Consider the following 26,634-nt stretch of genomic DNA (forward strand, 5'->3'; position numbering starts at 1 on the left):
TTAAAAAAAAACTCATTTTTATTGAATGTCATCCTTTGCCACAGATGTTACTTGGAAGTATTCATGGGAAGTGTCCGTATAGCCTGCATTTCTTATAACATCCATTAGTGTCAAGTCTATTATGATTTATTATATATCATTTAACCATTTATTATAAACATAACAATTTTCCAACTAGTGTACAATCATAGAAGATGATTCAGCAGGTGCCAAACAACCAATCTGCATGTTGGAGGACAGCTAGCCTAGCATCACGGTAAGATAACCACGTAAAATCAACCATTTTAAAACTATTATGTTAATTTTGTTTCAAGTTGTTACCTCCATCAGTTTTTATCTATCTGCATTATAATAATATGCCGGTTTTAAGATCAAATTTATCTTAAAAGGAGTTACTCACTGTATTTCATAATAGAGGTGTTAAAACAACTGTGCGGCATCATTTTGCTGTATACAAGTTCACTATGTTGTTGTATATACCTGATATGCACCTAAAGAGCAATCAGAAATAGGACCTCATGGGTATCGTTTATGCCGGTTTTAAGATCAAATTTATTTTAAAAGGAGTTACTGTATTTCATAATTCATATTAAAACAACTAGAGTCAACTGTGTGACATCATCACTTTGCTGTATTCGAAGTTCAAAATATATTTGTATAACACCTGATACAGGTATACACCAAATAGGCCCTCATGGGTATCTTATATGCCGGTTTTAAGATCAAATTTATTTTAAAATGTGTTGCTCGCTGTATTTTTTAATCATATTAAAACAACTAGAGTCAACTGTGCGGCATCAACACTTTTCTGTATTCAAGTTCACAATATATTTGTATAACACCTGATAGGCACCTAAAGAGAAATCAGAAATAGTTCCTCATGGGTATCTTATGCTACATGATAAAATGTATCGTCATTAATTTTAGGACAAGTGTGGATTGAAAGTTTAACACACAGTGGATATAAATCATTAACACATATACAAACATTTTAAGACTCTTGAAAGCAAGTTCCCCCCCCCCCCCCTCGTCTCGAGTTATCCCTCGATTAATTTGCATCGGTAACAATAGAAGTGATGAGTTATTGTCTTAAGAAATAATTATAATGATTTATAACTCTTGAGATTGGTTAAAGCTATCAACCAATCAGAAGATGGGAATTCTAATTTCAGTAATTGTTTTCAGTTGATATGGGGATTCAATCATTGGCTGAACATGATCAACAAAACACTGCTTCTGGTAAAGGTAAGATTTTTAAACATTTCAATATAACATACAGTGCATTAACACTAGCCGTCGTATGCATTACACGATGTAGGATGTGCATGAGATTTATTTGATACAATTACAAATTTTATTCAAAGTTTACCTGTGTGTATAAACACCAGCTGATTTCATTACAGTTCATTCATTCTGCTTCGCCAATTTCAGAATTTTTTATTCTTATTGTAGAGCCTAAAGTCTACACTATCAAACTTTATGTGACAAAATAATGTGATGTGCCCATATATGGACATGACGATGTCATATCACTACCATATGTGGGCATATCACTACCCTATATGGGCACATCACACTTTTTTTGTCAAACTAGTTTGATAGTGTAGACAGAGCTTCAGATTACCTTTCACAACTTTATAACTGATTCTTGGGGTAAAATAGGCCTTCCAAGCCCATTTGCAATACAGACTTCATTTATATATTTGTCACCGATTGGCTATTTAACAGACAGAAGGCAAATCGCTAACCAAGATCGAGATACATTTTTTTAGTGGTGTAACAGCTATGATCACTCACTGGCTAAACCCAGCAACTTCCCAGCGTTAGAGGACCCCTTAGGAGCACTAAACTCTGCATTGCATCACTGTGAACAGGATGAATAGGCTACCAATGGTTGTCTCCGATCAGGATTCCAGTGATTCAGGCCATTTACCACAGAGTCATATGATTTTACAAGATTTCAAATTAATATAACATATTTACAAATAAAGTGAATCCATTATCAACATTTTTTCCATTAGACGATACACAATCTCAAGTTTTACAACCTTAGTACTTGAATGGTGAGTAAAATTTCATTTATTTTATTGTTACACTTTAAAAAGGTCAACCCACAGTAAGTAGTACTAGAGGATGATGTGTATTGCTTAACATGGCTTATGATATTAGTTGATTAAGCCTTTATGTCATCACAAGTTTGGATGTAACATGGTATAATTTACTCAATACTCAAAAGACTAAGATCCTTATATAAATCAAAAATTCTTTGTGAAAACAAACTGAACAATGCGTGGTAAATTATTTCAAACCGGATGCTTGGAAAATCAGATTTCTCACTAAAAGTCACTATCCTCATCATCATCATATATATATAAATAAATTTGTTGAAAGTTAGAAAAAATGGTCCATCTTCAAAGTGCATTTTGGAGTAATAAAAATATAATGGACATTTCTAAAACTAGTAGAATGTGTATTGCTTCATTTTCATCATTTCATTTTAAGCAAAACATTGCCTTGACAATCAACTAATATTAATAAGAAAATTGTTTTGGATGTTACGTTTATTGTAAATACATAACAGGAAATTAAAACGAAATAAGTCCAATGAAGAAATTCTAAAAAGCAACTAATTATGTAACATAAATCAAAGTTTAAATAACAAAAGACCGATTGTCTTACATCCTGTTTTTTAAATAAAAACTTAGCTTTTACAGAGTCGCATTGTTTATTCAAACTAGGTTTTAATTGTCTGATGTACAGTATTTCATAAATAAGACAGTCAAATTTGTTTTTGCATTTCCTAAGTATACTAAAACCTGAATTGGGTTAACAGTCGCATTATGATTTTTGAAATGCTGTCCTATTAAACATCATTATGTTCAACAACATGTTGGTAGAGGTGTCGGCATGTATATCCAACAAATGTTATTTTCTATTGTCTGTAAAAAAAAATTCTGTAAATGAATAGTGAATTAGTTCCCTTGTTGTTGTTGTAACGATGAGTAAATAAATGTGAATTGAATTGAATTGTTCAGACCCTAGTACAAGCAGCCCATCTCTTCAACACCGATTGTTACAATAAAATAAAATATGTACTGAAGTACCTGTAACTATTGTTATTAATTATATTTATATTATTTATTTCTTGCACATCCCACAGCCAGGATTTTCATCAAACAATTTTCATTGCAAATAGGAGGAAACTTATTCCTGATAAAATATCATATGGTAAATAACATTAATTTAATTCAATTCAAAATTCTTTAATCATCCCAGATGGGGAAATTCAAATAAAAAGGTCTGGATTAAAATGATCAAGATTCAAAGTTAAGGGTCTGATGGCCACTGGCAAAACCGAATTTCTAATTTTTAATATTATTACGATAGTTATTATTATTATGACGATAGTTATTCATATTATTATGAAAGTTATTAATATTATTACCATGTATAAATAAATATAGCACAAGATTTAGATAGCATGTCTCAAATTTGTTTAATTAAAATCTTCAACTGTATGTATATTTGGATCATAAAAGTAATGATTAGATTAGCCTATCCATGCTAATGACCTATCTTACTGTAAACACCATTCTATTATCAAAGGTGAATAACCTTTGGTAATGTTGATTAAATACAATAAACGTCCCTGCTAAATGACTAATTAACACAAGCACAGTACGTTACCATTTCTAGGAAAAGATTACATGGCCTTTGCTGCCTTAGTTTCAATTGTAAAAAAAAATGACATTTTGAAACTTTATCATCCACATAGTATAAATTTCATTTTAGCAGCAAACATAAGAATCAACTCTGTTGACCTTAGTACTGTCAAATCTACAAACGTTTTGACTTTTTAAAAAGAGCTTTTTTACCTGGAGGTTTGGGAGACTGTAATGTACAGCTCCAAGCTTGTTCAGTAGCACACTCCCTCCACCACCCTCCCCGCTCTTATTTGTTGGTGAAGTGCCTTTCTATATTTTGAAAAGGGCACCTTACACCAGCAGTGAAAGCGATGGTAAATGAACCTAAAGATGGAAGAATTAAACACTCTATGGCCTTATTAAAGTAGCTGTTGAAATAAAGAAGCTCTCACTTAAGTAAGAGCTTACCATCACCTTCCCTTTTGTTGTTTTCCACCTACCGTAAGCTAATGCTGCATCCATGCAGTCACTATATAGTTCCAAATACAACAATAATCAATAACCAATTTAGGCTCCTCGCATCTCGATTAGTAGACAACATAAAGAACGCAAATCACTGCACAGGCAAACATGCTAATGAGTAAGAAATGTTGCTGTTATGAGCTTACTCCTGCACTTATTGGTGGTTAAACAAATCCAAATAATATTGGTACTGGCACAGGATTTTATAAATGTATATTGATTTTGTGAATGCTACTGTGATGATCGCTTTGTATGTATGTCTAATGTGAAACCCCGTGTGAAACGTACATTAATAGATTATTAGAGTATTACAGTACTACATATATAACTATGATATTGATTGTGTTCTATTACGATTAAACAAGACATAGATATCATAAATAATTCATCTCAGAAACCCTAATCTACTGTTCTTTTCATAAATTTATAAACATTATGTATTAATCTTTTCAGGTTTCCAATTGTTTTCAACGATAACAATTAATTATCACCTTACCATGTACATTGTGGGTGTTGTTCTACTGAGCATTCTCCTGGGAGTGGAATGTGGGCCAATTACAAATTCAACTTGCCCGACTTTTGAACATGGTAAGTTAATTAATAATTTGATATACTTACATAACATTATTATAAATGTTTAACCATACTGCAAGAACAGTTAACTGCCTATTGCTTGCGCCAAGATTGTAATTGATGATATGCCGAATAAATATTATTATTATTATTATAGAATTTGATCTTTAGTTACATAATACTAACCTATCATGACTGAATGATATTACAGTATTATTCATCATAGCCAAAAGCGTGTAAATTTAATCTTAATGCATAGATATCCAATTCCATAACAAGCCATGCTTTTTATGCGAGTTAAATGTAATCATTTTGTGTACATTAACGAGCCTAGTACTGTTACATTAGCAGCAAAAAGTAAGTAATTTGAGAATATGAAGCGCACTAGGTCTTAAGGAAGGGTATTATTAAATTATCGACGATTTCGGTATCGATTGATGAACATTTGGTTTAATACCATCTCACACATTGTACAAAGAAACTATAGTTTGATTAAACTTTACAAGAAATCATAACCCTATGATATTTATTAATAATTTGGGTGGGCATAATCTGAATCAAAATGCTTCAAAGGTGACAACAAAAATGAATGCTTGATCATGATTATTGTAATTCTTATGATTTTAATGATTACGTATTGTTGTTATTGAAACAGTCGGGCATCAGTCTTTACAAATCAGCGTAAACATTATTGACATTATCGAAATTAGTTACATTATAAGAAGAGAGGTGTAATGGAAATTAATTTTTGACCCGATAGCGATCGGTGCCATATTGTCTGTTTCTTCTTAATGCGTCTTGTCTGATAGGATTCAATACCCTTTTCACAGATGCAAAAAGTAACTTGTTACCAGGTTTGCATAGTGCGAATACAATTTTGTGGAAAATCTCACAGATGAGAGGTCTGTTTTTGTCTTGAGATGTTCCGAGTTCTTACTGCGCACGCATGTATTACCCTGGTATTTAAACTGACCAATCATAGTAATCAAATAGCCAGCAATTATGCTTTTTTTTTTCTGGGATTTCTCAGGGTTCCTATATGTGTGTATGAAAGCGTGTAATAAATCGATTATAAAATCTGGTTACAAGTTGTGACAATTTATGCAGATGTGAAAAGGGTATAAATGAACGTTTTCATGTGTATAAATGTAGTACATATTTTAGGAACAGGGGATTGATCATCGGGTGAATATAGTGTGAACAGGTAGCTGCTTTGGGTTCTTAAGCTGGGATCACACCAAGCCCAGGTGACCTGATAGCGATATGTACCATATTGTCTGTTTCTTCTTAATGCATCTTATCTGATGGGATTCTAAATTAATGGTTTCACATGTTATTAAATATAGTAAATATTGTAGGAATCGGCGATTGATCGTCGGGTGAATATAGTGCGGACAGGTAGCTGCATTGGGTTCTTAAGGTGTGTTCACACCAAGCCCAGTTAGCTGTACAGATTCAATGTGTTTAAAGCTATCATGGCTGTCCTCTATAACCTATTTGTTATGACCTTTTGAATGTAGCTCAAACAATATAATAAAATTAAAACAGATCATTGTGTTCTTTTGTTTACGAATTTACTTTAATTTGAATAATTGAGTATGAGAGATAAGTTGATCAAAAATGAGCTGGGTTTCATAATTTATTAATATTATATTGACTTGTAATGTAATGTATAAAGAAACAAAGAGATTAGCACCTACTTATGCATGTAATATCAGAAAGTGATATTAAAATATATCTACTAGCCTAAAAATACTACTAGTAATTTGTGCATTATATTATACAGTCAACACTCCCAATACCAGACTCTCTGAAAACCAGAAACTCTCCCAATACCAGACTCCCTGAAAACCAGAAACTCTCCTATTATTGGTCTCTCTAAAAACCAGGTAACTCTCCCAAACCAGACTTTTCTGGAGGTCCAAAAGGTACCAAATTCATTTTTACCATTAAAAACACATTCTGAATACCAGACTTTCCGGAAAACAAGACATATTTGGCCAGCCCAAAGGTGTCCGGTATTGGAATAGTTGACTGTATTTAATAATCTAGAATCTTTGACACAAAAAAATGTACTCTACTATGTTATACCACAATAATTTGTCCTAATACTATAGTGTATATGATCCCTTGTGGCCTATGTTTTTGTTAACTTCTCTGATCCACCCATGTAATCGCCCACAACTTGACCGAATATGGACGTGTCATAATATATACTGTGATAATCATAATTTAAGTCATTTATTTGCATATAAACAACTAACTTTTACTATCCAAATCAAAACAAATTTGATAAAGTATTCATTAATTCTTAACATTTTTTCCTAAATCTGACATTATTAATCTGTATTATTAAATTCAATCTTTTTAACGATGAAAATTTACATAAATCTTGAATTAATCAGCAGCATCCCTTTTAATCAAATGTCTTTTAGTTCATATTTTAATTTACATAATCTAGGGATTATAGATCCAAACTTTTCATTATTAACATTGATCTATAAATCAAAAGTAATCAATCTATAAGGATTGAGGTTTATGTGCGACTTTACTCAAGTGAGGTTTAAGGTCAATTTACACGGACGAGCGGTAATGTAGAATCTATGTTATTCGTTACAACCATTTACACACAACGCCGATCAGATGGGTGGTTTAGATACAGATTGTGAGACAAGCTACGCACTTATCCGTTTACTGTTACCACGCCTCTGTGTAAATTGGTCTTTGCGCACAATGAAGAAAGATGGTGATTATGAGGGAAAGGGAGGGGGTTTGGGTCTGGTGGAAATGGGTTGGTAGAGAAGAAATCCATATTTACAAAACACATATTTTTTCTAATCTCAATTTTCTCTTTACCATTAACAATATATTTTACATTAAGGAAACACGCACGTTTTGCAATTTTTTAAGTAGTTTATATCAGCTGCTGCATTTACTGATTATTTTCGAGAGCTTTTCCAACTTTCGTAAGTCCTTGATTGACACCAAAGTGTTTAAAAGGTGATGTCGTGAATAATTTTGTCGAACGTCCGACAGCAGAATAAAATTGAGATAAACTCGAGTTTGATGAAAAAAATGTTTCGTTGTTACGCATAATAATATATTCTGAAAGTTAAAATAAGAATCAAATTTATTAGGTGAACGTAATAGGCCTGAGCTCTACAGAATAAACTGTTCCATCATTAACTCAACAGAAAAGAGTAGTAGATAAACTCGTATTAAGCATACACATTCAAGAGCTGGCAACGTGTCCTCTGAGTGTCCCAAAAAAAAAAATACATACAAATTAGTACAAAATAATTTAAATATGTTTTTCTTTTGGTTACATCTCAAACTAAATCTACAAGCACGAATGTGCGATACTTGGGGTACAGCAAAAGAAGCTGTAATGACGTCATAAGACCGGATGTAACGTCACATACACATCAATAACCTCGCTACCAAATACGGCTATATGGTACCATCTTCGAGACGTGATATGGCTGCAACCGGTTTGAAATTTAAAAAATCCGGTTCTATAGCTTTGAGGACATGTCCCTGTAGTATATTCATGCCAAATCCCAGCTCAATGCTACAATGAATAAGGGAGGAGTAGTACTTTATAAATCCCATTTTTTTACTCAATAATGTCCAGATGGAGGAGGAGAAAATGAGTAAGTCCTAGACTCGGGTACACCCCGAGTAAAAACATTAGTCATTCTTACTTTCATACTTAGTCATTGTCAAAGAAATAATGCCGCTATGAAATACCAATAAAGGTAAACCACCGAACTCTAACTACATATTTCTAAATCTTTGTTTATCGTCATTTTTTATTTTTAGTACGTCTAATGAAAGCAGTCGAGTTTAATTAAAGAAGCTTCGGTGATTATTTGAGATAGACTTTTAAATGTAGCAAATAATTAAGTTTTAACACATTATTTTTTAAAGTTGTTAAACTTCATGATTACAATTGTGTACTTTATCTTAAAAATTTAAGCAAAGTTGACAATGTTTTGTACATATTGTATGTAGGATGTCTACAATAGATAACTACTATACAAGATTATATCGCAAGTATACACTGGCTTTAAAGGATCAAAGGACAACACTGTAGAAAAGTGGCTGGATATTAATTAAGATACAAAAACTTAAAATTAAATGTGACATTCGTCATTTTGAGAGAAAAAACTTATTTTGTGATTTAATGTTAGGTTCAATGTATCTGCCAAGCAAGTTCAACTATAACAAACTTTTTTTTCTTTTTTATTTTACACTTTTTTTTCTTTACTTTTACAGAGCATTGAGACTTTTAGCATGTACTACACAATACTAGTATTTTAATCCAAAGTTAATGTTATTCATTAAATTATTCATGTTTTAAAAAACACAAAAGGTTTTGAATATTGTAGGGTTACAGTATTATTCACTACCACTAACAGTATGCCGACTTCTTTGTTTAATCTATTTTCTGGGTGTGTGTATGAATTTACCATTCATAGTTTTTATTTTTCGTTGTGTGTATGCATTTAATATTTCTAGTTTGATGAACAATAGATAAACCCTTATGAATAAATTACAGTCTAAAACTATTTATTCACTTAAGTACAACTAGTAAATACAATAAGATATGAATATTCATTCTTAATATATGAATATTCATTAAACAAGATAGTAACATTAATTCATTTTCATTGCCTGTAAATTAACATATAAATGTGGTGGTAAATATTAGTATTAATTTACACGGACGAGCGGTAACGATAATAAAAATATAGAATCTATGTTAATATTCCTTATGACCATTTACACAAAACCCACAGTGGATGGGTTTTTTTTTTTGCTCAGGAGATTCTACATGATTTTCTGCTTACTGTTACCGCTCGTTGTGTAAATTGGCCTTAAGTCAATCCTAACATCATGAATAATATTTACTATATTGTGTATCATAGGCTGATCTACATAACATTTTCAAAAATAGAACGCAAAAGGTAGAACATTAGGTTTAAGTTCAGCACCTTATTTTACAGTTGTTAGGCCTGTAATATTGCGCCCACTCAATAGGTAAACTTCTGACAATTCTTCAGTCTTCCACTCGACTCATTCACTACAGTACTATGATGGCTTTATTTATTATTAATTTTTTTCATTAATTATCAAGAAAAAACAATCTATACTCTATTCCACCTTCACTTCTACCTGTCTTTCATATCATTGATAATATTATAGCCCAGGCATGTTTTCCCAAGACATACGCCCATGAACACTTAACTGAAATTAATTTGTTCACAGTATTGTAAGCAATATCAACCCCTGTGACTATATACCTAAATAATTTATGAAGTGAATGCTGTTAAAGTAATCTGTTTCTATAATAATGATAAATTTAATTTGTAAAATTAATTTTATGAAAATTATATACAATATGGTACTTTTGCATATAATGGAGATTTCTTTTTTATATTTTTATAACTGTATTGTTATAACAAAGGAAATAAATATCGCACACTTTGTTATATATTTGTGATTTTAAATCAATAAATTACTTAAAAAAAACTTTTACTACAGCAGTAGAAGTAAAAAGCACCCTATTTTCATAATTTGCTTTTTATTTCTGAAGTTTTCAGCAAATTTAAAACAATAAAAAGTACAGTACATAGGCCTACACGTGGGCCTCCTTCGCGAGTTCTGTGATGGAAAAACAATTGGCGGAGAGAAAAACATTCAATACACTTGACTGCACAAGACGTCATAAGACGGGGATATAACAGCTTTTGCTTTCACAGGTTGCCCGTCTCGCACTGCAGGGAATATTTCCTAGTAATATTACTCAGTGTTGAGCTTGATGCCGGCACCGCTCCCTGAAACAGAAAACCTTACCGGCATAGTAATAGAATATATTCCTGGCACAACAAAGTTTTATTAAATGTCTCATCTTTGGATTTGATGATAAGCTATACTTCTGTATATACGTTAATACATCTGTCCAATGATGTTGGATCATTTTACTGATTGAAAGCAGATTCATAAACTGAACATTAAAGCCCCATTCCCTACGTTTTTTAGATCTAATTTAAGATCACAAACTATATTTAATGTAAAAATAATACTATATGGTCCTATTGCGATAACTTTTTTCGTCTTTAAACGGTTAAAAATGTGAAAAATAAATCGATTTTAATAATTATAGCGGCCCGCTATAAATCCCAAAATGCATTGCGCGCGGATTGATATTGTTGTTTTTCACCTGTAATTCGCCCACTTTTCGATCGATCGTGAAGCCAAAACAAATGGAAGACTCCTAACTTTTCAGCGAAAATACCGGGTTTTCCCCAATTTGTATCAACGGAGTCTGGCAAAAATAGAAAGACAATTAATGCAGCAACTATACAACGTCAGGCTAGGTATATAGCTAGCGTACGATGTTCGTACGTTACCGATGTTTACCAGCTAGGCCTACAAAACTAAGCCTAGCTAGGCTAGGCCTGAGACCGTCCACAAGAGGTCGATCGCCGCGAGCTACTTAGGTAGTGCATTGTTTCTCACTTTTTATCATAATTTACCATAAAACGTACATTTAAGACAAGGAATGACATGGTTTAATGTTTTTAAAGTGATATATATGTATTATTTTCCAAAAAACGTCCAAAATTGCAGGGAAGGGGTCTTTAACATTATAATGTGCTTCAATTTATTATTAGCTAAGGCAACATTAATGTTTCAATGTCCACTTACTGTTTTTGTATTTTACCTTTTTAGAAAGACTCAATGTGTTTGTTGGTGACGATATTATGATTGAATGTCCTGTGCCAGGTAACGCATCATCGCACACTTGGTATAAAGACGGCAGTCAACTTATATATGACACGCAACTGTACATAAAGCAAGCGAGCACTGAGGATAAAGGACTGTACACGTGCTATGGAATGTATGAGTCAATACAATGTTCTGCAAATTTCTCTGTTGATACTCACGGTAAGAAGTCGTTAAAGAGACTTTATTCAGCATGACACAATTTTTTTTTTTTTTACCATATTTAATGAGGGTGATCCATCCAGCAATCGCTGATCATTAGGGACCCTCAGAGGTTCACAAACATATACACAAGATGCTCTACATAAACAAAGTCTTATTACATGTCTTTGGGAGTGGAGTTGTAATTTTGTCCTTAGAAAAAATCCTGACATGTGACGGGACTTGAACAGGACCCTTGGAGTGGTAGCCAAGCATCATAACCACCAAGCCATAACTCCACAATGCCATGAAGGTCACATTTGTTTTTGTATTGGTGTCTACCAACTAGTTGTGCATTGGAAAGCCTTGATGAAGGAAAAGACAGTGTTATTAAAATGATGTTGTCATTTGAACATGTTACATTTTACAATATTAAATAACGATAATAAAGTAATCATAAATAATATTTAGTATACATAATGTTTAACAATTACTCAATGAGTAACTTTCTGCAATTGTTTTGATTTTATTGTTATGTGAAATGTTTGGCCTTCCAAAAAAAATTGCAATTTTTTTGTTTGACCTTTTGTTGATCGAACATATACGGGCCTCGCGTCCTTGGACAGTAAATTCCCCCGAATGGGATACGTCTTCAAAAGGTTAAAAGAAGAATTATTTTGATTTTCAGATTGCTTGATTAGCAGCTCTGACAGCCCAAAGCCAAAGGAAGGAGAAGTTGCAGTAAAGAAATCTATAGATACTGGTGCTGATTATGAGTTGGATTGCTCCTTGTCCAATCCAGAAGCTCCAAATGTGACTGTGAGATGGACAAAAAATAGTCGGCCACTTCAAAATGAGGTAAATTTATTAGCCGATTCTCGGTCGGTACTGTGACTGTGACATTTGTTTGGTTTGCTTGCAATTTAATTTAAGCCCTCATCCCCTCCAACAACCCACTCCTCCAACCCCCTCCCCCTGACTCTAAGTCCAGAGTTAGGTATGAGCAGGAAAAGTAGTGAAAGTACACTTAATTTAACTCTTCCATGGTGTGAATATGGTAATAAAAATGTTTATATTTTAACTTGACAGAACTCTTCAGTTTTCATATATACGATTAGAAATGCCGGTCTGTCTGAAGTAGGCATGTATTATTGCTATGTAGAGAACTGTGCTGGCTCTATTTATCGAAGTTTTGATATCAAATTATGTGAGTACATCATACATATGGTACACCATTTTTATGTAGGATGCAGTGCTAAAAAGTGGAAAACGTTTGAGCACAGGGTAAATCTAAAGCTTGGTTCCCACTAGCAACGCAACGTAACAAAATGCTCATCCAATCATTGTGTTTGCCCCCGCCTGCGTGAAATCAAACCTACGAAGTTTGCAGCACTGTTGCGTGGTCGCTTCCCACTTGTGATTACGCAATACAGCACTTTGCGTCGATACGTCGCTGCGTTGTGTTCTAGTGGGAACCACGCTTTAGTAATCGCATTAACACACGTTGAAACACCGGTTCTCGTTAGATCACTGAAGTTAAGCAAAGTTGGACCCGGTTAAAGCTTGGATGGGAGACCATATGGCAATACTGGGTGCTGTATATAGCTGGGGGTCCCATTAGGCATTTGAAATCAGCACTGCTGACTCTTATGGCAGCCCCTGCATCTAGTATCTGCCTCAGACGTATTGGCTTATGCCTCTCCTGGTTAAGGTGGGCACTGGACAAGAGAAACCCTTGGTCAATGTTGGGAACAGCCAAAGGTGCTTTAAACAGTCCTGGCTTAGTACATCATTCAGATGAATGTAAAACTAATTGACATTATCGTTTACAATAGAAGTCGGCCATATAACACACACAGGAAAGAATGTAATTATTTTAAAGAAAGTGAAATGTTGAATAAAAATTATTATTATTATTGTTTATTTTTAAAAGATGTGGTAAATATACCACTACCAGAAGGCAACATTACACTGGTTGAGGGAGACACTCAACTTTTAAGATGTATTGCTGAGCCTACAACAGGTACTTATAGATTTATTCAGTGGTTAAAATGGCAAGAAACATTCACTCAAGAAGTTCAGGTATGCACAGTACAGTATGTTATATATGTTATAATAATAATGGTAGTCTTATATAGCGCCTAATACAATTTTTCTAAGCACTTTACACACAAAAATTATCCATAAAGATAACCAAAAAATGAAGAAAAGCAGAGGAATCATTTACACACGCTCCGTTCTCCAGCACTTTGAAGCTTCATATGAAAGCTCACCGAAACAGTATTCACAGTAGCTCAAGTGAAAAGGTCATCTGTTTCGTAATAGTGATCCTTCGACACACTATTTGACTATGTGCCTATTGAGTAAAAAGGTCATGTTCTTCGTCATACTGTATGTTTCTGAGCATGCCCAGAATATTAACCATTTCATTCGAAGCGTGTTTTGCCTGAGTCAGATTTTAACTCCTCGGTCCTCTTATGTATAAGCCAAATTGGGTCTGGCTATAATTTAAACCTCTGTTATAAGCCCACTCTAGCTATGGGTGTTAACTTCCTCCAGGGTCCATACTTTGATGTAAAACAGTAGCCAAAATGTAACTAATCATATCAGCCATATCATTTTAAAATTTTAAAATTGTAACATCACATTAAAACTTCAGACAATTTTTAATTTTTCCATAACTGTCTTCTTTTTTCAGAGACAAAAACTGCAAGAATACCACGTAAGTATAAAAGTATTTCTTTTCAACAAAACAGAAAGAATCAATCAAGGTCGCATTGAAGGAAGAGTTGAGAGCTTCTATCATGAAAAGATTGTTTAACCCAAGAAGAAAACATTTGATTTAAAGTTCACCTGTCTCGTTTAAATTAAATTACTTTACTTTCTGCTGTTGAAAAAAAAATGAATCTAAATATAACTTGAATTAATTTGCCATTTGCATCAATATAGAAGTTTATCGCTCTAAATTCCTTGCACATTAATCTTCATTTGCTGGTAATACAGCTAATTTATTTGTTTATTATCACTGGTAGTCATCTAAGCTATAGATGTATGATATTGCCCCTGTCGATCTTTAATAACACTCTGTATGTAACTATTTATAATAGCATTCTCCAGAGGCAAGACTTTGACAGAAACAATCTCAGATAAATAACGCTAGAAAAGGTCTTGCTCATAGCACTTAATTGCTGTTAAAAAATAAGTGGTTAATCATAAATTAATTTGGTTGAAGATGTATACACTTACTAGCTATGTTTATATTCTTTTTTCATATACACCGGTTAAACATTCGATATACACCGGTTAAACATCCAATATACACCGATTAAACATCCAATATACACCGGTTAAACATCCAATATACACCGATTAAACATCCAATATACACCGGTTAAACATCCAATATACACCGGTTAAACATTCGATATACACCGGTTAAACATCCAATATACACCGGTTAAACATTCGATATACACCGGTTAAACATCCAATATACACCGGTTAAACATCCAATATACACTGGTTAAACATCCAATATACACATATATGTTCAAAATGTTGTCTACATAGATTGTTTAATTTTGTTTTCTTTTTTTTAGGTTGAATCTGAAGAATGTGGGGATGCTGGACAAATGATGGGCTTTTCTTGCTTGGTATTAGTACTATTTATTTATTCAAATATCCACAAATCTCAGAGAAAACTGAATTGCTTGAGATTTTAAAAAAAATATATAGAAATATAAAAATCAATGGAACGTACAAATACAAAATACATTACAAAATGGATGAAATATTGGTTATTAAAATATTGATTCTCTATATAGAGATATAGTATATTGGGCCGTATTCACCATTCACACTGAGGCTAAGGGAAACACCTTAAAAATGAAAAAAAATCCTCATCTGTGAAGTGAATAAGTAAATTCTTAAATATCTATTGAGTTAAGTGAAATACTACATTTTTCTAAGGAAAACACTTAAGTCTAATTGGTGGTGGTTTGGTTGCTGGTTTTAACCACAAATTCTAAATAGCTATATTTGTTGTATGAATTACAATTTCTGAATGTACTGCTGAGCTTAAACATCAGCCACCCCTCTCCGTCAACTTGTATGTCAATAGTCTTCCTCTAGACACTACTTTATGAGTAGAGCTGAAACAAAAATAATATTAATATATAATTAATCTTACCAGGGTATGGGAGAAAACGAAATTGTACTTGAAGCAGTGAAGCCCTATGATACAGGACATTACACCTGCTTTTTTAAAACATTATACAAATTTGCCTATGATGATGTTTGGATCACAGTTACAAAGAACAGTAAGTATATATTTCACAAAGTGACAAATAAAGATCCTTATTTCTACTGATACAAGTATTTATATTATACACCTTACCGTTTTTATTTTTTTAAGTAACTTCAGTGGATAAAGAAACAGTGACAATTCCAAGCCAAGGTAAGAAAATAACCACAAAAAACTATGTAAATTCCACAAATCATATATATTATATATTTTCTTCTCTTAACATTACAGGAGAAAAGATTGATTTAATATGTAGCCTCTGGTTTCGGGACCGTAGCCAGACAAGAGTAATGTTTATTACCCACGCCAATTCCCCAGCAGAGATCTTTATATTTTATATTAATAATATTATGTTTAAAGCATCTTTGCCTCGTCTGTTTTTAACCTCTCGCTATGGTCTTGGGTTTTTCTTATTTCTTCTTAGTACCTGCAACTGTGGAAGCGACACCATCTCAGAAATACAGAAAAATTGCGTTGTTTATTATATGTGGTAGTGCTATGCTTGCTGTATGTTTTGTAATAAGTTCTTATCGAGTTTTACAAAAATCAAGACAGAATGGTTCATGTAGTAACAAGGAAAAGATAGAGGAAGATGTTAAGGTTAGTATTGCATACACTTGGTATTAGCTAAAGCTCTGTCTACACTATCAATTGACAAAAAAAGTGTGATGTGTCCAAATATGGTAGTTATATGACATCATCATGGGCACATTTTTTGTCACATAAAGTTTGATAGTGTAGACAGAGCCTTACACAGTCAAATTCAAAATGTTTGGAAAGAAAGGGTAGAAAAGGGCAATAGAGGTCTTTCCCAAAGAGCTTTTGATTTCCGACACGACCTAACTATTTATTTATTCTGTCTTTATACTGAATGACACTTTTGGTGCTAAAGCATTGATTTCCAAAGTGGTTCAGTAGAGAAACATTATAATAAAAATAATTCAAAGACAACTAACAAGGTAATTTCCATTAGTACACACACATTTACAAAAAGGTAACTATCTACAAAAAATTCAAGGTAAAAGTCAGGTCAATTGGTATGTTTTTGATCGTTACTTAGAAAACTGTTCATTTCCTTTTTTATCACCTGTCTAAAGCGGGAATAGCTCGGCTTTAAGCAATCCACCCTAGTCTTTCATCAGCGGAAAATTACTTCCATTTATTGTTATTTGCATATAAAATATACATAGAAATTATTTATAGGCTTGCTTGCAATAATTTCATTCTGACAATTCATAAATAACCTTTCTTAAATATACATTTTAAAATTATTGTGCATACAATTTTGTTATCATTTTTCAGGGAGAAGAAATAGGTGAAACTTCAATTTTCATCAATCAGAGTACCAATGCACCCGCTGATACTGTTCCACCAATACAACCAGATAAATGGGAATTTCCTCATGAAAAGTAAGCATCTCATTCGTTTGCTAATTGTTATTTTTAAGCTTGGTTGTCACTAGGATGCAATGCTAGGATGGAATCACAGCACAAGCAATTTGGTTGGCCTAGTTTGTTGCGTTGCGTCCAATTGAGAATCAAGCTTAGTAAAATATATTTATTTTAAATTATATAAAATAGATGAAAGTCTAAGCAGATTTTTCACTCACTCCCCTCAAACTGTACATAAAAAAAATATAAAAATTTAAAAAAATAATAAATAAATAATAATAAAAATATTTATTTTGACTCAAATAATATAAGAAGTAGATTTTGTTTGTAGTTTGCGTATATTTTCAATTATGATAAATGATATGAATTTTGAAACTGATGAGTAATTTAAGATTTCTTGAAGTGTTATGTTGCTACCTTGCCGCCAGCAATCATTCATTATATTGAATATTGAAATCATAACTTCTCTTACCGTATTAGTTTTGTAATTTGTTAGATAGTATTCGCCATTTCCGTCTAATAAGATCATACTCCCTGAAGTCCCTTGCTACGTTTTTTTTTTTGGAAATAAATATTTCTTTGATATTCACAATTTCAGTCTAATTATTGGCGATATACTAGGTGAGGGCGCTTTTGGGGAAGTTAGACTTGGAGAGGCTGTTGGAATTGTTGAAGAGAATGTTACAACACTGGTTGCTGTCAAAATGCTAGAAGGTATTTTATTTATGTTGTTACCAGCGACAGTATTTGGATCCAAAATCCAACCCGTCTCCTCTCTCTTTGATTCGGCTATGTGTATGGGGAGCTGGCACATTGTTACAAACCACCTACCTTGCTACTTTACACATATGATAGTGTTACTGGTTCTGTGACATGTTGTATTCGTGGGGGAGCTTCGCAATGTGTAGGGTGTCCAGGGCAAATACACCTGGCCCATCCCCTTCCACACAGTGGCTGTGTATGAACTAGTACACCAAGGTAACTCTCTACTAATTTCAAAAGATGTACTAGGTTCTTTAAAGTGCACACTAGCATTTTTTATACACTGGACCTATGGTTTATAGTCGGAGACATTTGTTCTACCACCACATTTAACTGTTTATAAAATGAAATCATTTGTTTCTTATAGCATCAGCTGACAGTAAAGATTTGCGTAGCTTTTTATCTGAGTTAGAGCTGATGAAGACCATTGGAAAGCATGCATATATTATTAACCTTATGGGCTGCTGTACTCAAAATGGTAAGTCTAGTCTGCAGTCTACCACAAAAGACTCGGCCATGTTAAAGGAGATGATTGTCTGCAGTCTACCACAAAAGACTCGGCCATGTTAAAGGAGATGATTGTCTGCAGTCTACCACAAAAGACTCGGCCATGTTAAAGGAGATGATTTGTCAAAGATTACAACCCTAACTGATTAATTTGCATATAGGCCTATAGACCATACGCAGTTTTTCCACTACAAAAGGGGTAAAAATTGTCATGAACTATTGTAGGCTAGTTAGGCCCTATTTATCATACCTTCTGATGCTAGGTTATAGTTTGTTCATGCATTTCACCAATTATACATGTATAAGATATAGTAATTCATGTCATTTGATTTTGTTTTTGTTAAATAATTCATTTGTAACAAATGCTGAAAATAACAATTTAGTACTTTTTTTTCGATGACGGCTCTATTGATTTATCGAAACAAAAAATCAAAATCAAATCAAAATCAAAATCAAATTTTCCCAGAGTATCAAGTTGCTGGATGGTCATGTAATTAATTTCTTTATTTTTCCATTTAGGACCTCCACTGATTATTGTCGAGTATGCCAAGTACGGAAACCTTCGAGACTTTCTTCGGCAGAAGTATGACAAATATTCTGATAAGGTTCAAAGAAAGAGATCGAGTGATGTGCAGTGTCTTCTAACATACGCAAATCAAGTGACCCAAGGCATGCAGTATTTGGAATCAAAAAATGTAATTATCAATATGATCCTCGGTAATCTAATGATTGATGTTTCCCAGTGTTTTGTACTCATTAGATAAAATCACTTAAAGCCTGTTTTCCAGTCGACATTATGCAACGCTATCATCGTTAGGCTCAACAATCAAGTTGAAATACCGCGGACATTTGATTTCTAGAATTTCCTTGATGTTGTTGTAATGCAAATAAATTAAACAGATAAAATGAATAAAAAAGACGATACCCATTGAAAAGTTAAAAAAACTATTTGAAAGAGGTCCCAATGAGCACACAATGTTCAACATGGCGCAAGTCTTTGTTGTGATAATTCTAAAACTATATTTGTTTTCTTTATATTTTTAGTGTATACATCGTGATTTAGCAGCCAGAAACATACTTGTTATGGAAACAATGGACATCAAAATTGCAGATTTTGGTTTAGCACGAGAAGCCATGGATTATTATCGCCGCAAAACTAAGGTATTTCTTACTCTAAAGCTCTGTCTACACTATCAAACTAGTTTGACAAAAAAAGTGTGATGCACCCAAATATGGTAGTGATATACCCAAATATGGTAGTGATATACCCAAATATGGTAGTGATATGACATTGAGCACATCACATTTTGATAATGTAGACAAAGATATATAATAGTGTATGGAACGTCAAATTGCATTTTATTTATTTTTCTTATTCTTAGGCCCGGTTGCCTCTAAAATGGATGGCGCCAGAAGCACTATTTGACCGTGTATTTACCACCCAGAGTGATGTCTGGTCGTTCGGTGTGTTGCTATGGGAAATCATGACACATGGTATGACTCCGTATCCATCTACCGCCACGGATAAGATGATGGAATTTTTGTTATCCGGCAAGAAAATGGACAAGCCGACTGACTGCCCAGAAAATGTGTACGTACTAACTTTTTTTTAACTATTCACGAGGAATTTTTATGTTGAGTTGCTTTACTGAATAAAAAGGAAAGTTCATAATATGAATGAAAATTGTCATAATCAATAAATTAACCTTATATTTTCAAAGGTATCAACTGATGTTAGATTGTTGGCGATGGGCTCCAAATGAACGACCAACATTTCAGGACCTCACGCTTAAACTCGCAGCGATGCTAGAGAATGAACTACCATAACAACTACCAACAGACGCGGTGAAGTTATCTTTGCACAAAACACTATTTTGATACATATTTATTACCAGTTGCTTTGCCGTAATATTCTCTATAGCTATCTATATAGTTAATTATAAATTGTTATTTGTATCAAATTAGCTGGATTATCAATCACTGTTTTTTAATACATTTCAATATTTTTATTACAAATTAGTTATTAACTAAATACTAAACAAAATCATGAAATCAAACACGAAGATCTTATACTGGGAAACATGTTCCTCTAGAATATTGGGAAGGCTTTAAACGCCTAGTGGTAACATCTTGTGCTTAACATGCACAGACAGTAATATAGACATCAATATAGTTGAGTTTTTGTCCATATAACTTTTGATTCGCGATGACTTGGAACTAGGGAACTAGTTACATCATGTTAATTCATTGCACCTGTTTCTTTGCTTAATTCCATAACACCATTAGGTGAGTTTCAAGTCTGAATGACGGCCATACATAGCCAATCAAAAGCTTCCTATTAAAATCAACTTGTTTACTGAATAAAAATGTATATACAAATAGAAAAACAAATATAAAACCAATTTAGTGGCCTTTGTAATTAACTTCGTCCTATGCTTGCTTACCGATACCAGGGTCCTGGTTCAAGTCCTGATGTGGTACCAGAATATTTCTTGATAAATAGGTACATTAGTTGTATAGTATGTTGTTCTATAGTTTAAGTGACGGCAGCAGATTTTAATGCTGCCCTTTTTTCATGCCAAAAAGTAGAACATTTTTTGATCTATGCTCAATGTGGATAAACATGCACAGTGATTGTACAGTTTTGTATTTTCAATTGTCAATATGCGCACCTTTTCCATATTTGTTTTCAATTTAATATTTCTTATAAAAGTGTGTTATTGTTGTGCAGACTCTGAGATAAAAATATTTAAATAATAATAATATATCTAGATATCATGGTACAATGGTATGTTACTGGTTTTGTCAGCAAAAGATAAGTTTGTATTCTACTATTTTTATAAAATTACATAACGGTAGAGTCCAAGAAGTAATACATTACATAAATGGTAGAGTCCAAGAAGTAATAAAGATTTTTGTATATTATACAGAGCATTGTTGCGCACATACTGTTTATAGGACGCGTGAATCCCAACCCTCCGTAGGAAATATCTTGTTGACATTTATTATTCATTTAATTACAACCAATTCAATCATTCTGTACCATAGCTTGATGGGATGTGCTAAGCTGTATATTGATCTTTGTTGTCTTATTAAATATGTTTACAAAAAATTACATTTGTGATTTATTTCCTTTCATTCATTCCACTGAATTTTAAAGCAGTAAACGTAAACCAGGCTATCTACACTACCAAACTTTAAGTGACAAAACAATGTGATGGACATGATGATGTCATATCAATACCATATTTGGGCACATCACACTAGTTTGATAGTGTAGATGAAGCTTAAAAGCATGTTTTGTGAATACGATTGCTCCACACACGAGGGAGGTATACCTCACTGCACACGGGCCACCACCACGTACCACTCTCTCTTAGCCCTTCTTCTGTTTCCATGCGTTGTACTTCAAGAAGATTAATATTTTGGTACGATACATGACGGTTTGCAATTATTTATCAATATATAGTAATTGTATAATATATAAATCAAAGAGCTGCATAGGCAGGATATAGAAAAAAATCAAGATCAAATAAGTTAAAACTGCCTCAATATAGATTTATTTTAACGACATGTTTCGGGCATAGCCCTTCATCAGGTGAAAAGAATTGTAACAAAGGATAACATATATAAGTCACAAAATTACATACAAAAATATACATATCTGTATAATAATATACAGATACATATTTTCGCAGTACACCGATAATTCAAAACTGTCAATTGAACTACAAAATATGTTCTATATTAGGCTATGGATCCTTTGTGCAAGCAAAGAGAGAATGACGATAAAGACTATTTTTTATACATTTAATTTGAGTGTTCATATATAACAATATTATTTAAAATATTCAATTAATTGTGTTGCTATTTTATCCATGATTAGACTACTAAACAATAAAGCATAGTTTTTACTTTTGTTCATTTCTCTGATAACAAAAATAAGTTATATAGCGCCCTCTGTATCACCTATAATAATTGTCATTTCCGGAAGATCTCATTATCTGCACATTATCATTATTTATCATCACTAAACATAGAGGTGGGGTATAAAAACAGAAGGAATTCGCTGAAAATAAGAAAATGGCAGCATCCTTATCACAGTTGTCTGTTCTCAGTCAAATCAGCGAAGAATTTTTACTCTGTCAAGTCTGTTTCGAAGGATTTAATAAACCAAAACTGTTGCCGTGTTTACATAGTTTTTGTGAAGCCTGTCTTGGGCGGTATGTATCTGTTCAAGGCACAATAAGGTGTCCTATGTGTAAACAAGATACTGACTTACCCGATAACGGTGTAGGTGGCCTAAAGGATAACTTCTTTATACTTAATTTATCAGACGTTTTTACGCCCAAAAAGGACGAAGGACCTTCCAGAAGAGCTGTATGTACCGGCTGTGTCGGTCATGAAATAGAGGCTAGTTACAGATGTTTAGAATGTGTAGATTTTTTGTGTGATGAATGCGCTCCAACCCACGATCATAGAATAGCAAGGTTTACAAGACAACACCATATTATATCATTTCCACCGTCTCCTGAAAATAAACCAGGCTATAAAGACGACCCCGTCTGTCAAAAACACGGCCCCGAACTAGCACGATTTTACTGTGAAACTTGCGGCGTACCTATATGTAGGGAGTGTGTTCTCGTAGAACACAAAGATCATTCCCATAATTTCTTAAAAGACGAGGTTGCCAAACACAAGCAGAAAATAAATATACTTTTGCATGGTGTTAAAGATAAAATATCTGATTTTGAAGAAGCCCTTAGAAATGTTGACGAAGCCGAGGCTAATTTAGAAGCAAACAAAGGACAAGCTGAATATATTATTGATAAAACTGTGGACGAGTACATCGTGCTACTTCGACGTCAGCAGCAAGAACTGTGCAAGCGCCTGGCACGAGTTTGCGAAAGCCGCCGCAAGCAGCTGACCGCCCACCGAAAGAGTCTTCAAGGGGCATTGGAGAATCTTCTCAGTGGGTTCGATTTCACGCAAAAGGCACTCGGACACGGAAGTCAACTCGATATGTTGTACATAAAAGACGAGGTCATTGACCGCCTTCAAGGCTTGTCAACTATATCTCCGCAACAGGACATGACAATCGATCAACTAAGTCAGTTATATTTTGTAGCTGATGAAACGCTTGTAGAAAGTAGAATTCCCGTTCTTGGTGAAATTAAATGCGGCGATAGAACAGCTTCAGACATCTCTGAGGGCGACACACGATCGCTATGTTCGTATGAATCTTCCGAACCAGGTGAATTGCCGAGTTTAGAAATAGCTTGCCGGTCACCAAAACGGTTTGGTATGCCACCACCAAGTCCACTTCGTCAACCAATGAAAACAAAATTGTTGTACCATCTACGTGATGAGTCTGATGAAGCGGGTGAATTTGATTGGCCGAGTGGTGTCGCCGTCACCTCGGATAGTGAGTACATGGGGATTATAGATCGTGACAACGACCGCATTCAGGTATATAATCGTAAAGGAAAATTTGAATGCAAGTTTGGATCGCGAGGGCGTAATCCAGGCCAGTTTGAGCTTCCACTAGATGTTGCGTTTACACAGGACGATGACCCTTTAATCTACATCACGGATGAATATAACCATCGCGTTCAAATTCTCACCTTATATGGAAAATATGTTGCGCATTTTGGCGATAACGGTATGATGAAGCAACCATATGGAATAACGATTGATCACAAAGGGCGTATCATCGTGACCGACATCGGTAAACACCGCATTACAATACACGATCCGGACGGTCGGCTTGTGTACAGCTTTGGTTCCCGCGGTACCGGTGATGAAAATTTCAACGAGCCACGTTACGTCGCTGTGTGTAAGGATAGAATCGCTGTATCCGATCATTGCAATCATTGCGTAAAGGTGTTTAGCATAGAAGGGATCCATCTACATACATTTGGAACGTGTGGGTCGGGAAACGGACAATTCATCGGGCCGACTGGTATATGCTTTGATAAAGATGATAACATCTTAGTTGCAGACTGTGCTGACCGCGTGCAACTGTTCACCACCGAGGGCATGTTTATACGTATGGTTTTGTCGGAGGTTGATGGCATAAGTGGTCCACTTGGAATGGCGCTAAGTAAAGATGGAGAACTTATAGTGACAAACCTAGGAACGCATTGTGTTAACGTCTTCAAATACTCAGGTTGGTCATAAACAAATATAACTATAATCAATTATATCAATTATTATCTCCAGTTATAATAAATTATCAATATCATTTACTGTAATTGACTAACAGTATTATTAAATTAATTATAATTAAATTACAAATAATATTTGTATAAAAATAATTTTAGTTTTTCAAATGATTTTATATATATGATATACTGTAGTTATTATTCAAAATTGATGGGTTAATGCATAAATTATGAATATAATGTACAAAATATATATACAGTAAGCAAGTACCTTATTTTAGAGAATGCGTTATTGTAAATTTTTGAATATTACAGATTTTATTGGTAAACTCATTTTTACCCAATTAAAATTACAAATTTACGATTTTAAAATGACTGTATTGTATAATAATCAAATTTTAACATGAAGAAAAATGTAATTCAACAAAAAATTTCCTTTGTGGTTCAATTTTAATAAGTCTATGTACATTTGTTAATATTTTCCTCTGTACATAGTTAGCTCTTCCAAAATCAGATTAAAAAATTATACATAATGTATGTGCTATTGTGATTGCTGCTATAAATCAGCTTAGAAATACTGCTAACACTAAACAGTAAAACAGCGCATAGAAAAGATGCTTAGAAAAAATGCCGTTCAGCTTTGCCGACATAAATACATAATTTTCAACATCTGTTTTTAATGTATGTCAAACTGTGTGGAATTTATCATCACTGTAAAAGCCCTCAGGGGAATATTTCTGTACAAATGTATTGTAATTAAATATTGTAAAATTAATATATGAATGTATTTAACTAAATATTAAATAAGGTGATTGTTTTAAAGTAAGCTATTATTTTTGTTATGAATTGCATATCTGCATTATTTTAATTTTTTATTATAGTAGATTTATTAGATTAAAAGCTAGTTTGTTGTGCCATTTTTATTTTAGTCATTAGTGTCACAATCTTTTACCTTGAATCCATGTGCTGTGCATGACAGTGACAGATTAAACTGGGTTGTTTATCAAGGTTAAAAAAAAAGAATAAATTATGATATTTTTAATTATAGTCCTTGATGTATTTAATTTGTAACTTTAGATAGCATACAATACCTGTATCCAAATAATATTTTAATTCTTTATATTATATTGGTTAGTATTATAAATAATAAGAATAAGAATTTATTTATAAAACTTTTTTTGTTGTTGTCATGGTATAATCTAAAATTAATAAAATAAAAATCAGTGGTACTATAGAGTTAATAAATTGTAAATTTGGTAAAATTCCAACAGAAAAATGAACAAATTAAAACGTTTTTCATAAATTAGAATTGTTCTAGAAACATATTTCTAAACTGTTCCTTCTTGTGTGTCATTTAAAGGTCATTTGTATTTTTAACATTACGTCATAGTCCAATGTAGCACTCAATGTACTAGTCACTCCCAGTTTACAACAAAAATGTTCTCTTAAACATGCAACTAAAACAATTACAAAAACAAGTTATACCAAATTACTTGATAAAGATATAAAATATAAAAATAATTGCTATAGATATTAAAATCAAAAAAATGTATAATAAATATATCTTGGCATTTGATTCAGAAATAAGGAGAGTTAGGATTTTATTTTAAAAATTGTATTATGGTTAAACTATTGTATGTCATCTTGTTATTACAGTATGGGCTTGTAAATTACATTCTAACTGGCCCAGTGGGCTAGTAAGAATGTCCCAATTCAGAATCAGTTAAAATTTAAATCAGTTCATAAATTATGTGGTGAAAGAATCCGTTACTATTGATTGTATGTCTGCTGGCATATGGCTGGCTAGAATACGGTGTGTGTAGGCGTCGTGTGAC

General features: G+C 33.2%; 2 protein-coding genes across 4 annotated transcripts; both read left to right on the forward strand.

Moving 5' to 3' along the window:
• The first annotated feature begins 223 nt into the window (after positions 1-223).
• On the forward strand, positions 224-21,741 carry LOC140046204 (fibroblast growth factor receptor-like). Of its 3 annotated transcripts, XM_072090768.1 has the most exons (21): positions 224-256; positions 1,173-1,245; positions 2,022-2,063; positions 3,161-3,228; positions 4,620-4,754; positions 11,478-11,693; positions 12,361-12,530; positions 12,762-12,879; positions 13,606-13,754; positions 14,371-14,394; positions 15,272-15,325; positions 15,865-15,991; positions 16,087-16,128; positions 16,400-16,575; positions 17,278-17,384; positions 17,965-18,080; positions 18,496-18,606; positions 19,155-19,330; positions 19,680-19,796; positions 20,018-20,226; positions 20,357-21,741. In XM_072090768.1, the coding sequence occupies exons 5-21, from the start codon at positions 4,664-4,666 to the stop codon at positions 20,460-20,462; spliced, it is 2,109 nt and encodes a 702-aa protein (XP_071946869.1). In that variant the 5' UTR covers positions 224-256; positions 1,173-1,245; positions 2,022-2,063; positions 3,161-3,228; positions 4,620-4,663; the 3' UTR covers positions 20,463-21,741. The 3 variants fall into 3 exon arrangements, with proteins under 3 accessions (XP_071946869.1, XP_071946868.1, XP_071946870.1); XM_072090767.1 differs by lacking the exon at positions 3,161-3,228; XM_072090769.1 differs by lacking the exons at positions 224-256; positions 1,173-1,245; positions 3,161-3,228 and having other exon boundaries at positions 1,861-2,063.
• Positions 21,742-22,599: 858 nt separating this feature from the next.
• On the forward strand, positions 22,600-24,908 carry LOC140047865 (transcription intermediary factor 1-alpha-like). The gene has a single exon (XM_072092900.1). It carries the CDS (start codon positions 22,719-22,721, stop codon positions 24,813-24,815), a length of 2,097 nt encoding a protein of 698 aa, XP_071949001.1. The 5' UTR covers positions 22,600-22,718; the 3' UTR covers positions 24,816-24,908.
• Positions 24,909-26,634: the final 1,726 nt, after the last annotated feature.

The sequence above is a fragment of the Antedon mediterranea genome, chromosome 4 (assembly GCF_964355755.1).
Source record: "Antedon mediterranea chromosome 4, ecAntMedi1.1, whole genome shotgun sequence".
Classification (NCBI taxonomy): domain Eukaryota; kingdom Metazoa; phylum Echinodermata; class Crinoidea; order Comatulida; family Antedonidae; genus Antedon; species Antedon mediterranea.